The following is a 14,179-nucleotide window of genomic DNA, read 5'->3' as shown; positions in this document are numbered from 1 at the left end:
TGAATAGTGAGCCATAAAGCTGTGTATTATAATTCTGGTTGGAAGATATGTGCTTAGGAAGTGAAACCGACAGCCAGTGTTTTGTGTCTGTCTCTAAGCAGACTAAGAGCCTATATAAAATGACAGATGCATTTTTAGGGAAAGAAACCCATAATGTTTTCCTATTTAGTAGGTGACAGTATGTCCCAAGATAACACAAGCTTAAGGGGCCGGAACAAGTATGGTTATTAAAGGCTAGCAGTTTCTCAGTTCATCCAAATTGAATTTTTTCATAGGCTAGAGGACTGTGGAAATCTAGTGTAGAGTACTGAAATAAATTAGCATATTAAGTGAATTTATATATTCAGGCTTCTGAGCACTTTGAATTTAAGGAAGAAATTTTATTACTTCTTGAAAGAAAAAGGCAATTCTTAAATTCTGTGTTTGATCTTCCTGTTAAAAAGGGTGTATATGATAAATTACATCATTGTGATGATTATCCAAAGAAGTGGTTATTAAATTGATTCTCCCTATTTTTTCAGAATTACTGATTTAGGGAACATCAAGCGAAGATTATATTTATCAACGGTCCATAAGGAACTATCCTCAACTCCTCTTCATGCAAAAATTCCACTCTTTATGATCAAACGTAAGATTGTAAGTATCACATGAATGTTGCCTAAAATATTATATTCAATTCAGCAAATATTAATTATGGGCTGACTCCATATGTGAGACACTTTGTTAAGTACCATGGTGGTATAAAAAAATGAATGAAATTCATGGCCTTCCTTCCCCTCTCTTGAAAGAGCTTAACATTTAAGTGAAATAACATAATTTGAACACCTATAAAATCACCAAAACTGTGGTACAAAGCACAGTGGAGAGAGAAAGTGCTATTGGTACTATGAACGTGAAAGGAATCCATCTGACTGGGGATGGGGGAAGGCTTGCTGAAGGAGATAGCACTTAGAGTGAACTTTGGAGGACTCTAAGATTTGAACAGTAAGAGAAAGGAAGCCAAGCATTCCAGCTGAAGCAACAGCATGGGCAGAAGCATGGAGGCTGGAAAGAGGTAACCTCCCGAGAACAGCAAACAATTAATCATGGTTGCCAGGTTGATAGAGAGCCCTAAAGAAACATTAATCTTACAGTACAAGAGCCTGATACGGGTTCAGAAATTTTAAGTATGTTGTGTAACTTCTGAAGGGCCTGATTTTCCTGACAGGTCTTTGTCAAACTTCAGCCATTTCTGCATTACTCTCAGTACCCTGTTTATGTACTACCCATTCTGAAGTGCACTTGATACTTTCCTTTAAATCAACTCTCTTCTTTTTTTTTCTTAAATTTATTTTTAAAAGAAAACTTTATATTAGTTTTGTAAGTGGAAAACCAGTGTAATTTTCCAAAAATGCAACATAAAAATAAACATACTGAAAACAAAACGATATTTTAAACTATAACTAGGAATTGTTTCTAGTTTAAGGTTCTGTCCTGAGTGCTGCTGTTTGTTAAAAAGAGTTTATCAAGGATTAGATACATGTTCGAGCATTCTCTCTGTCACAGTTAGGACTGAAGGAAAACTGATAAAGGGACATTTTCATTCCGGGATCCAGAGTTATTTAATGCCACACCCATATACCATCTAAAATCATTTCACAAATGGTATATGTTCCACTCTTTGAGAACTACCGTGGTAGAGAAAAGGAAGCCATTAAAGCTTTTGGGCTAGGAAAGGACCACACAGTCACTTCCGTGTTTCAGGAAGATTAATCTGATAGTAATACTTGCAATGATTTGGAGCGGGTAGAAATTGGAAGTGAGGAAGCTATTTGCAATTATCTTGATTAGGGTTAGTTAGGACTGGTTGGGGGAGCGGTGGAGAAATGGTTGTGAAGCAACATCAGAAACTTATAGTCAGATGAGCTAAGACATATATGTAAACAGACCTTTTCCGTAGAGTGTGGTACATTCTGTGAGAGCAAGAATCAGAGTGAACTACAGAATAAAAGGAGAGTGGTCAGAGAAGGCCCTCAGAAGAAGTGAGTGCCTGAGCTTGGCCTTGAAAGACAGGAAGCATTGACCAGTTGGAGAATGGGAGAGGAGTGCTCCTGGAAGACAACAAGCAGCATTAAGGGCAGCTGCGTGAAGTGAACAGACAAGCCAAGTGATCTAGTGTTGCTGAAGAGAACCAAGGAGGTTCCAATAAGAGAGAATAGTTGAGAATGGAAAGTATTTAGAGAGCATGGTAATCATAAGTAACTTCAATAAGAAGAGACAGGGCCATGAGCTAAGAGAATGGAAAATGCCAGCATTGAGTGCCTACGGACCATTTCTTTCAGTAGGCAGATCCACTGGGCTTGCTGTTCTTGTAGACATAAGTAAGAATGGGAATTAAACATAAATTTGGAGATTGGCAGCCCTGTAATAAAAATGAGCTGGATTATGGAATAAATGGATGGTTTCTGTTTGTAGTAGAAACTTTAAAAATTCATTTAATATTAAATATCCATAAACGCTTGAACATTAAATGGGAATACTCCAGTTATTGGAGTTAAACCATTTAAGACATTTAGGGAAACCTTACAAATAAAATTGTATTCATCCTTTTGTGTTTAGGTATTGATTTCCTTATTCATGTAAGATTGTTCAGAGTTCAGTATTAGGTGGTTTCTAAGAGTTAAAGCCAATGTGAGACAAATACACTATTCAGTGTGTAGTTAATAAATCATATTTGTCACTGCCTTGCTTTTGTGAGTTCAGTCACCCTTGTCAGTTAACTAACTCTGAAGTCTAGATATTTCATCAAAATCTGAGCATTATGTATGTGGCTATAACCCCCACACACAATGTACATTCATGGAAATCCAATATTTGAAAATTAAATATTATCTATTATAAGTAAACCACACAAGTATCTTGATGAGATAGGAAGTGAACTTGACTGAAAGATCTTTCATATTTGATAAATGAGTTTTTCAGATGAATATGTGTTATGTGTTAACAGTGCCGGGTATGTAATGACATAAACAATTTAGTATTTAAACTATAAAGAAAAGAGCTGTAATAGGTACCGTGGAACAATGTTTCCTAACCCTCTTCAATTCATCTGTCTTCCTCATGTTTCTACCCTGGGAAAATGGCTCAATTAAAATAAAAAAAGGAGAGGCCAGGTACAGTGGCTTATGCCTGTAACCCCAGCACTTTGGGAGGCCAAGGCTGGCGGAGGTCAGGAGTTCAAGACCAGCCTGGCCAACATGGAGAAACCCTGTCTCTCCTAAAAAATACAAAAATTAGCTGGGCATGGTGGTGTATGCCTGTAATCTCAGCTGCTCAGAAGGCTGAGGCAGGAGAATCACTTGAACCCCGTAGGCAGAGGTTGCAGTGAGCCAAGATCGCACCATTGCTCTCCAGCCTGGGCAACAAGAGCAAAACTCTGTCTCAAAAAAAAAAAAAAAAAAAAAAAAAAAGATGTAGACAAGAAAGTTAATATGAAGAAATCATATTAGCGACTACTCTAAGTGACTTCAGCTCATGTTATGCTAAATTTTAAACAGCGAAACAGTCATAGCATATCTAGAACTTTCCTTTTGAATATGGGTAAATCTAGAAAAAAATTGAAGCAATGCTAAACAGTAAGAACCAGATAGGGCATTTGTTTCCATGGTGTTCTCCTCAGGCCCATATGCCAACCCAGTGAGATCATCAAGTCAAAATTACTTGTAATATGGTCTAATTACTCTATATTTTATTACATATATAACATGTAAATAGTATGTAGGGGTTAAGAACATAGAATCTGGATTCCGACACTTACTAGTTTTGTGATCCTGTGCAAAGTTCCTGTTTCATTTTCTTCATCTATAACATGCAGGTAATATGAAGTATGCATACCTTTAAGGTTGTTGTGGGGATTTACACGAATTAATAAGGATAAAGCTCTTAGAATAGTGCCTGGCGTAGAGTAAGCCCTAGATATGGATTGTAAGTTCTATCTGATCTATAACTGCTACTTCTTCCAGGAAACATACTGTGATTTCCCCTCTGCGGATTAGATATTTTGGACATAGCTCATCATTGCTATTCATAGTTTCATAACCCTCATAATGTCTCTCCACCCTGCACTTTAATAATCTGTTTACTTGCCTTTTTTTCCCAGTAGATTATAAGCATATCATCTCCAGTCCCTATCAGTGCATGGCATATAGTATGTGCTCAATAAATGTTTACTGAACAAATTGGCAAGTCTTATCTCCTGACATAGGAGAAAAAATAATGAGTTTATCATGGCCAAATTATATAAACTTTTTAAATGTGCTTGGTGATTCCACAAATGCCCAGAAATATTCAGATATTAAGAAATTTGGTTTGAAAACTTGCTCTTATTCCTCCTAATCCAAGAGGTGCTTGGTAGCAGAGGTCTTTCATTTCCACTACTACTGTACTCTATTCCCAGGGAGCCCTTATTTAATTAAAGCTGACTTGTGTTTTGGGGGAAATTTCCAGAAAGCAGCAAGGTGGCAGAAAGCATCTCACCTATTCAAGATGCCATCCCTAGAGGCCTTCCTGGTGTTGATGTTGTATTGGCCCCAGTTCTCTGTTTTTGCCAAAACATTTGTCACTTCTTTATACCCCTTAGGAACTAGTGGATATTTTGTTGGCAGACCCCAAAACAGCATTCTAAAAGCATTTCAGCTAGCATTTAAAAATCAGGAAATTTCATGTAAAATTCCTCATTTCAGACCTCCCCTGAAAAAAGTCAGATTTCTCAACATTGAACCTGCTTTATCGCATACAAGCATTGGGTGGGAGCTAAGTAGTAATGCCACATTTCTAAGAAGCTATAAGCTCTCCTGTGAAGTTGAATCCTCTTTACTCATAAGGTATGCAAGTGGACTCAGACCCTTCTTGCTTCACTCATCTCAGTTTTCTGCCAGGGCCTTCTAGGTGTTCATCGGGAACCCTTGATTTACAGGATAATTGCCAAATGGTCCACTTCGCCTTGGTTTTTTAGCTAAAGCCTTTACATAGCCCAAGGCTGCAAATAAAGTTAATATTCGTCTAGCCACACCAATATGAATATTTATATTTAAACCATTTTATAAAAATGCCTTTTAATGTTTAACCTTTCAAATAAAAATTTTTATATTGCATGTTATTTTTAGCTGTGAAGATTCCCTTTAACATGTAAGTTATAACAATTTATGCTTTTAACTTGGGTTTTCAATGGCAAGATCAATTTTAAAAATTAAAAACTATCAGATTAAATAGTAGAAGTACCCACTTAGTTGAGACTCACTGGAATCAATCTTACTACTATAATGTAATTTCAATTAGTTGATGCTGTTTCAGATGAACATCAATGTCTCGTTACCAAAGTATGTGTTAATGTACAGTAAATTTAATTCCATTTGAACAGGAAGTTCAATTATGAGATATCATTCAGCATAAATCATTCATTGGAGATATAACAAAGTGATATGATAAATTACAATGCCAAAATCTTTTAGTAACCTCTAGAATTCAGATACCCAGTGTTTGTCATTTAAATGGATAAAATTACTCTTTAGGAGCTGTTCCATCTTGAACCACAACTCTAAAGGAATATTTTATAGCTTTTATTACAAACTAGAAGTCTGGTATAACGTTTTTAAAGCTTCCCTTCATAGATCGTTTTTCCCATAGAGCCAATGATTTGGAAGTTTGAGGTTTTTAATAGTGTTTAATTTCTTGAGTGTCATTGAATGAGAAGGGAATGGAGGATGCAGATTTATTCAGACAAAAGGTCATTTAGAGATACGTACAAGAAGCAATTAGAGAATGTCTCTTAATATTATCGTTCTTAATGTTATCATTCTAACCTAGAATCCATTGGTATGTTAATGGTACTTGCTTGAGAGTTTTTAAATGTTTTCATCTCATTTATGTGAATATTATTATTTTTTCTTCAGCCACTCTGTCACCCAGGGTGGAGTGCAGTGGCACAATCTCAGCTAACTGCAACCTCTGCCTCTCAGGTTCAAATAATTCTCCTGCCTCAGCTTCCTGAGTATCTGGGACTATAGGGGCCCATCACCACACGTGGCTTATTTTTGTATTTTTAGTAGAGACAGGGTTTCACCATGTTGGCCAGGCTGGTCTCAAACTCCTGACCTCAAGTGATCTGCCTGCCTCAGCCTCCCCAAGTGCTGGGATTATAAGCATGAGCCACTGTGCCTAGTCTGATTATTATTTTTAAATATATTTTTTCTTCCCCTACTTACCTCTCCGTTTAATATGGGTACTGAAGAAATTTGGGGAAAGGAGAACTGTCTTATGCCTTCTGCTGGTCCTGAATGATTAAGTAGGCACAATTAATTCAAAATAAGTTTATTCTGGAAAACACATGATTACTTAGCTTTAGGGTCACCCCAGTTTTGAAATGCTTAAATTGGCAGGATGCTGTTGGGATTAACATGTGGCCTCTAGACCTAGATTCTATGGGTTCAGATTCTGGTTCTGTCACTTCCTGACTACAGGCCCTTGAGCAAATCAGTTGATCTCTCTGATTCTGTTTCCTTGACAGTTAGACAGTGCAATAATGGAACCTGCTTAATAGACCAGTTGTTACGATTAAGTAGGTTGTGACTTATAACAGTGCCATAGTCATAGTATGTGCTCAGTCTGTGTTAGTTGATGTTGTTATTATTTTACTATTTTCCATTGACGTGAATCCACATTTGTTAACCAGTAAATACAGTGTCATCATAAACCTCTGAACTTACAGTTTATTTTAATTAACAAATATTGATTGAGTTCCTGCTGTCAGCCAAGGTCTGTGCCAGATGATATGAATCCAAAGGTGAATTGAACATGGTCTTTCTCCTTGAGGATATTATAATATGGCAGAAAAGGCAAACATGTAAATAATTACTGATAGTGGGCTATGGTAAACACCAAACTAGTCTTATAAATGCTAGTAGAGAAAAATATCAGACTTTTCTAGCCAAGTTGGGGATGATTGTAAGCAAAGTAATTTTCTCCTGGAGCAACATTTAAAACTCTTTTAGGAAAGACAACAACATCTAGAAATTCAACAACACAGTAGTCACAATTTCCAGTATATAATAAAAATAAAATTTCTAGATATACAAAGTGGGAAAACCCCATAACCAGGAGAAAAAAAATCAGTGACTAGAAATAGACCCAAACATGACAAAGATTAATAGGATGAGGAGACAAGGGCTTTAAAATAACTGTTATAAATAAAGTAAAGGATTTAAAGAAAATATGCACATAATGAGAAAACAAGGGGAGAACATAAATAGAGAAATAAAAACTATAAAAATAAAATTTAGAATCTATAAAGATATCAGATAATTCAACAAGAAAAAAACAACCCCATTAAAAAGTGAGCCATGGGTATGAACAGACAATTCTCAAAAGAAAACATGCAAGTAGCCAACAAAAATATTAAAAAAGATGATCCACATCAATAATCATCAAAGAAATGAAAATTAAAACCACAATGAGATACCATCACACATCAGTCGGAATATCTATTTTTAAAAAGTCAAAAAACAACGGGTGTTGATAAGGTTATGGAAAAATGAGAATGCTTATACACTATTGGTGGGAATATAAATTAGCACAACCTCTATGGAAAACAGTATAGACGTTTCTCAAAGAACTAAAAATAGAGCTACCATTGGCCCAGCAATCACACTACTTGATGTCTACCCAAAGGAAAAGAAATCCTCATATCAAAAAGACATCTGCCCTCATATGTTTATTACAGAACTATTAACAGTAGCAAAGACATGGAATCAATCTAAGTGTCCACCAGCAGATGACTGAGTAAAGAAAATGTGGTATGTATACCATGAAACACGGCACAGCCATTAAAAAAAGAATGAAATCATGTATTTTGCAGCAACATGATGGAGCTGAAGGCCATTATCCTAAGCAAAATAACAGCAAGTCAAATACTCATGTTCTTATTCATAAATGGGAGCCAAACAATGGATATGCATGTACATATAGAGGGAAGCAATAGGCACTGGCTACTTTAAAATTCAAGCAATATATCTATGTAACAAATCTAGACATGTACTATTTAATCTATAATTTAAAAACTTTTAAAAAGAAATTAGCATTCTAGAACTGAAAAAAAATACAGTATCTGGAATAAAAGACTCACTGGATGAGTATAACACCAGGTTAAACACTGGGGAATATCAGTAAAATTGAAGTCAGAAATACTCAGCAAAACAAGAACAAACTACCAATATACACAACACTGATGAGCCTTAAATATTATGATAAGTGAAAGACGCCATTTACTGTGATTCCATTTATATAAAATTATAGAACAAACACAATCTAAGGTACAAGAAATCAGTGGTTGCCCCTACGAGGGGTGAGTTCTGGGATTATTTGGGAAGCTGCACAGGATCTGTCTGGGGTGATTGAAACATCCTGTATCTTGATGGGATGTGGTATTCAGGTGTATGATATGGTCATAACTAATTGAATTATGTCCTTAACATCTGTGCATTTCATAGTATGAAATCCTAAAAGATTTTGTGGTTGACATTTATTGAGCATGAATGATGTACCAGGCACTATTGTAAGTGCTTGTATGTGCTTAAACATTTAATCCAAACAACTCTGTGAGGAATGTACATTATTATCGCCATTTTATAAATGAGGAAAAGGAGGCTAAGAGAGATTCAGTAGCTGGGAACATTATATAACTAGTAAGTGGTGAGGTTGATATCCAAATCCAGACAGTCTGGCTCCAGAGCCCAAACTCTTGCATCCCTGGGAAGAATATATTTCAAAGGAGTTGCCACTATGGTTAACTAGAAGCAGTTGCCAGACAGATTAAAAATAGACTGTGTGACTTGATAATTAAAATAATGTCCAGCTCAAAATTTTTTAAAGTGAATGACTTCAGAATAATGAAGTTAAGTCTCAGGATGTAGCCCTATGAGTGGATTTGGAATAGAGAGGTAAAGGAAAGAGAGTTAAAGGACCATTAGGATGTTTAACGGAATGTTAGAAAATGAGATGAACCTGGTTACAGCTTTGTTCAGGAGTGTGAATAGAGGATGGTGTGGTTGCATCTGTAGGAGTGACAGGAATGACCAGGGAATGATTTGAATGAAGACTGATGAAGCTAAAAGGATAGTAGGGCCTGTCTTTGCAATGCCTTGGGCTTCAAAGATGATAGAATTCCAAGTCAGAAACACAAACCCTCTCCTACTACCTCCCAGCCCCTGGGCCTCAAAATAGAGGGCAATAGAAGCACAAATGAACTCCATAAGGGAACTTCTACTCCAGAGTTGAAGGAGAAGTAGCATCTCAGAGAAAAGCTAGGTTTCATTGACGGAAAATGCAGAGAATGTAAGTACTTTTCATAAGTAAGAATTTTAGGGGACACGGTGAAAGAGCGGCTTGAGGATGGAACTGTGATTTCATAAAGAGATAGTTTGTTCCATGTGGGTAGGAATTGAGAGGTACACATGGATTGCTGAACAGGTATTGTGACAATACTTCTATAAGAAACTTGCCCCTTCTTGGTTCAGCCAAGAGCAAGCTCTGGCAGCTGTGGCAGCCCCAGCTTTCCTTCCTCTCCTCCCCTCTCTCCACAGAAGGACTTGTCATGATTTGCTTTTCCTAGGGAAATTGTTTCTAATACATTACTAATAAGTAATTGCTTCTTCTAACCTTGTGAATATAAAATTACAATTTCAGTCTCTGCTTACGCCACTTATTAAACACAATGTAGTGATGGAGATGAATAAGGTCATTGTAAGCTGATTTTCTGTTGAAAAATTATAACTAAAGTGAAGAATTTTATTGATTGATTGATTGATTGAGACAGAGTCTCACTCTGTCACCCAGGCTGGATGGAGTGCAGTGGTATGATACTGGCTCACTGCAACCCAGCCTCCACCTTCCTTGTTCAAGGGATTCTCTTGCCTTAGCCTCATGAATAGCTGAGACTACAGGTGCATACCACCATGCCTGGCTAATTTTTGTATTTTTAGTAGAGACGGAGTTTCACCATATTGGCCAGGCTGGTCTTGAACTCCACACCTCGTGATCTGCCCACCTTGACCTCCCAAAGTGCTGGGATTACAGGTGTGAGCCACCATGCCCATCCTGAAAAATTATTTTTAAAGGCACAATAATAAACATCATAAGACCCTGGTTTCTGTATACCATTATAGAAATGAGAAAACAGAATGAGGTTCTAAAACCTTGGGAAGAGATGTACTTTAAGATTGCCAGGGTATGAAATTGTGGTTTCTCGTTTGTCATTTCCTTTTGGAAGGACAGTGCTAGCTAGACCTGTACACTGTTAGTAACACAAGCTTTTTCTGTACTGACAAACGTAATTATTTATTGAGATCTCTTCTATAGTTATTGCAGACAGTAGGAACATAAGGAATCAAAAATACGCTCCCAAGGATTTATTATTTAATGCACTAGAATGCGTCAGAGGTGTGTGTGTGTGCTCATAGACTATGCACTCCTTTCAACAGTATAATAAAGCCATATTCCAAACATGAGTTGGTAAAAACTAGAAATTCATGCTTTGAATCATCCTGTCACCCTCTGCCAGTCAACTCCTTTATGCAAAATTTCATACTGAAAATAAAGAGCATAAGCTCACATATTAATCCAAGCAACATACTAAATAGAACTGTCTTTTCTCTATCAGATTTCTGTCTTTCTGGTACATACTTCTTAAGGACTAATAATTATGGACATTTTAGATTTGGTTATTTCCTGCTGGACTAGAGTTGTACATAGGAATATAGTAATTAGAAATCAAGAAAAATGTCAAAAAGGGATTTTTAAGAGCAAATATCATCAAGAATAGTGAAAATATTATTTCATAAAGTTCAGCTATGATTCAGATAATCCACCTGTTGGTAGTAGAGAGTTTATACACTTTGCTAATAATTCAGAAAATACATCACAGCATTTATATGAATAATGAGTTATTTGTTGAAGCATATAAAAATTGGAAGCTTTGTCAATATCAACTAAATTAAAAAATAACTTCTGTTTCCTCTAGCTGAGGGGGATTTGTGAAAGTTATTCCCATCTTTTTTAGAAACCACCCCCATCTGTATTCCCAGGAAATTTATTCCATTAAATAAAGTTATCAATTTCCAGACATTTTTTGTTGGATGATTATAAAATGAAAGATTGAGTGTATGTGTGTAGGCATGCACACATACACTCAGTGTCCACACTCAGCACACATACACACACATCTTCATGTGTTCATATACACACACATATGCATACCCTTATTTGTTTAGTACATTCCATGAAACATGAGTCCAGGTTGACAACTAAAAGGAACATGACCATGATGGATAAGAAAAATGTATAGTGGATAAGGATCTTGTTTTTTAGGACTCAGAATTTTAAGGAGTTTGGAACTGACTCCCAAGCAGAGCTGGCAGTGTAGCCAGCTGGAGTTTGTCTAAGTGGGTAATAAAGGGGCAGGACCCTGAGAAGAAGTGCCCAGCATGTCATGTCCATGCCACTCTGGCCCTGGAAAATCTATTTGTTGATCAAAACCAAACTCAGATGTCACCTCCAAGTCTTTCCTAGATGGAAAGACTTAGGGTCAAAGAAAATAAAGCAGATAATTTTAAAAAGCAATGATTAATGCTAAAAATATTTTTGAAGTTATATAAGGAAGAAAAAGGTAATCATAGAGAGCCACTTGGCTCAGTTGTATACAGTATTTACATAGTCACAAGAAAGAAAACACAGAATATGGACTTTAAGGGGAAAAAATGAGAGCAAATGAGAGAGCAGCAAATAATTATCCAGGGAGGATGAAGTAGGGGAAGCAAAGTGTATAAGCTAGCTAAGTCTTGTCTACTTTGTTAGGAAGTCAGTAGGTAGTGTCTAAAATTGATGAATCAATTTTAAAATAGAGAGGGAAGAAACAGTTAAATGAGCTGACAATATGATTAGATGAGGGGTAGGATGACAAAGAACTGTATTTTGTATGAAACTTTTGGTTCTTTTTGGCTTAGATTTGTATATAATACCATAATACGATTTTTGAAATTTTTTTTCAAATAAGGCTTTCCCAAACCTCCCCACATCCCCACCTTGAGTGCCCTCTATAGTAACTATATTAGGTATATACCACATGTCTGCCTTCCTTCCCAGGCTGGAAGGAATGTCTTAATTATGTCTGTATCCCTGGAGCCAAGCCCAGAGTCTGATACATGACAAGTACTTAGCATGTGTGGGGAAGAATGAGTCACTGGGATTGCTGACTGATGAACCAGCTGAATGCTTGGGATCGGGGCATGATATGAAGTCTTTTAGGAATAGGAACCACATTTATACAACAATAATAATGCTTATATAATAATAAGGCTAATAATTATGATTGGTTATCTAGAAACCTCCATCCCCTATAACCTGCATTTCACCAAGCCACAGTGTTTTACTGCATAGCATATCTACTGGATTTGTCCCTTACACTCTGCTTCCTACATCAGCTTCCTAGACAGCCCTCCTTACTTCATGCTTAGATGACTGACAGGGACAGAACTAGTCTTTCTGTGTCTTCATGCTCTCCATTCTGCCTCCTTCCCCCAACCAACCCCATCTCTCACCCCAAAATATTCCTGCATCGTGGTTAGTCCAAACTTCTCAACACTCTGCATTTGTACATTCTTAAAAACCACAGTGATGCTTTACCCTCTCCAGATGCTCTGAAACACAGCCTCACTGGCCCATCTCACATTACTTCGTTCCTCTCCAGGGTTCACCATTCTGCCATTCAAGCCAATCTCACTATTACTTGACTCTCAGTCTACCTGATGCCTTTGCTGACACCAGGCTCCTTCAAAGACCAAAGGTTAGATAAATACACGAAGATGGGGAGAAACCAGTGCAAAAAGGCTGAAAATTCCAAAAACCAGACTGCCTGTTCTCTTCCAAAGGATCACAACTCCTTGCCACCAAGGAAAGAAAATTGGACAGAGATTGAGTTTGACGAATTGACAGAAGTGGGCTTCAGAAGGTGGGTAATAACAAACTCCTTTGAGCTAAAGGAGTATATTCTAACCTAATGCAAGGAAGCTAAGAACCTTGAAAAAAGGTTAGATAAATTGCTAACTATAATAACCAGCTTAGAGAAGAACATAAATGACTTGATGGAGCTGAAAAACATTGCACGTGAACATTGTGAAGCATACACAAGCATCAATAGCCAAATTGATCAAGTGGAAGGAAAGGTATCAGAGATTGAAGATCAACTCAATGAAATAAAGCAAGAAGATTAAAGAAAAAAGAGTGAAAAGGAACAAACAAAGTCTTCAAGAAATATGGGACTATGTGAAAAGACCAAATATACGTTTGATTGATGTATCTGAAAGTGATGGAGAGAATGGAACCAAGTTGGAAAACACTCTTCAGAATATTAGCCAGGAGAACTTCCCCAACCTAGCAAGGCAGGCCAACATTCAAATTTAGGAAATACAGAAAACACTACAAAGATATGCCTCGAGAAGAGCAACCCCAAGAAACATAATTGTCAAATTCATCAAGGTTGAAATGAAGAAAAAAATGTTAAGGGCAGCCAGAGAGAAAGGTCAGGTTACCGACAAAGGGAAGCTCACCTGAATAACAGCAGATCTCTCTGCAGAAATCCTACAAGCCAGGCGAGAGTGGGGGCCAACATTCAACATTCTTAAAGGAAAGAATTTTCAACCCAGAATTTCATATCCAGCCAAACTGAGCTTCATAAGTGAAGGAGAAATAAAAGACTTCAAACTATACTACAAGGCTACAGTAATCAAAATAGCATGGTACTGGTACCAAAACAGAGACACAGACCAATGGAACAGAACAAAAGAAACACCACACATCTACAACCATCTGATCTTTGACAAACCCAGCAAAAACAAGCAATGGGGAAAGGATTCCCTGTTTAATAAATGGTATTGGGGAAACTGGCTAGTAATGTGCAGAAAGCAGAAACTAGACCCCTACCTGTCACCTTACACTAAAATTAACTCCAGATGGATCAAAGATTTAAACAAAAAACCTAATACCATAAAAATCCTAGAAGAAAACCTATGCAAAACCATTTAGGACAAAGGCATAGGCAAGGACTTCATGACTAAAACACCAAAAGCAATGGCAATAAAAGCCAGGATAGACA

At 36.9% G+C, this 14,179-nt stretch overlaps 1 protein-coding gene across 7 annotated transcripts in view; it reads left to right on the top strand.

The window, feature by feature from the left end:
- CUNH3orf67 (chromosome unknown C3orf67 homolog) overlaps positions 1-14,179 on the top strand; it is a 287,002-nt gene that overhangs the window by 118,919 nt on the left and 153,904 nt on the right. For all 7 annotated transcript variants that reach the window (XR_004272463.1, XM_032290323.1, XM_032290320.1 and 4 more), the window contains one exon: positions 522-636. Coding sequence is in view for 6 of the 7 variants with exons in the window: in XM_032290323.1 (XP_032146214.1) it covers positions 522-636 (115 nt within the window). In the remaining variant the exon portion in view is untranslated. The remainder of the gene's footprint in view (positions 1-521; positions 637-14,179) is intronic.

Source organism: Sapajus apella, unplaced genomic scaffold, assembly GCF_009761245.1.
Source record: "Sapajus apella isolate SASKATOON/1434 unplaced genomic scaffold, GSC_monkey_1.0 scaffold23, whole genome shotgun sequence".
In the NCBI taxonomy this organism is placed as follows: domain Eukaryota; kingdom Metazoa; phylum Chordata; class Mammalia; order Primates; family Cebidae; genus Sapajus; species Sapajus apella.
This window is presented reverse-complemented; position numbering and strand designations above follow the sequence as displayed.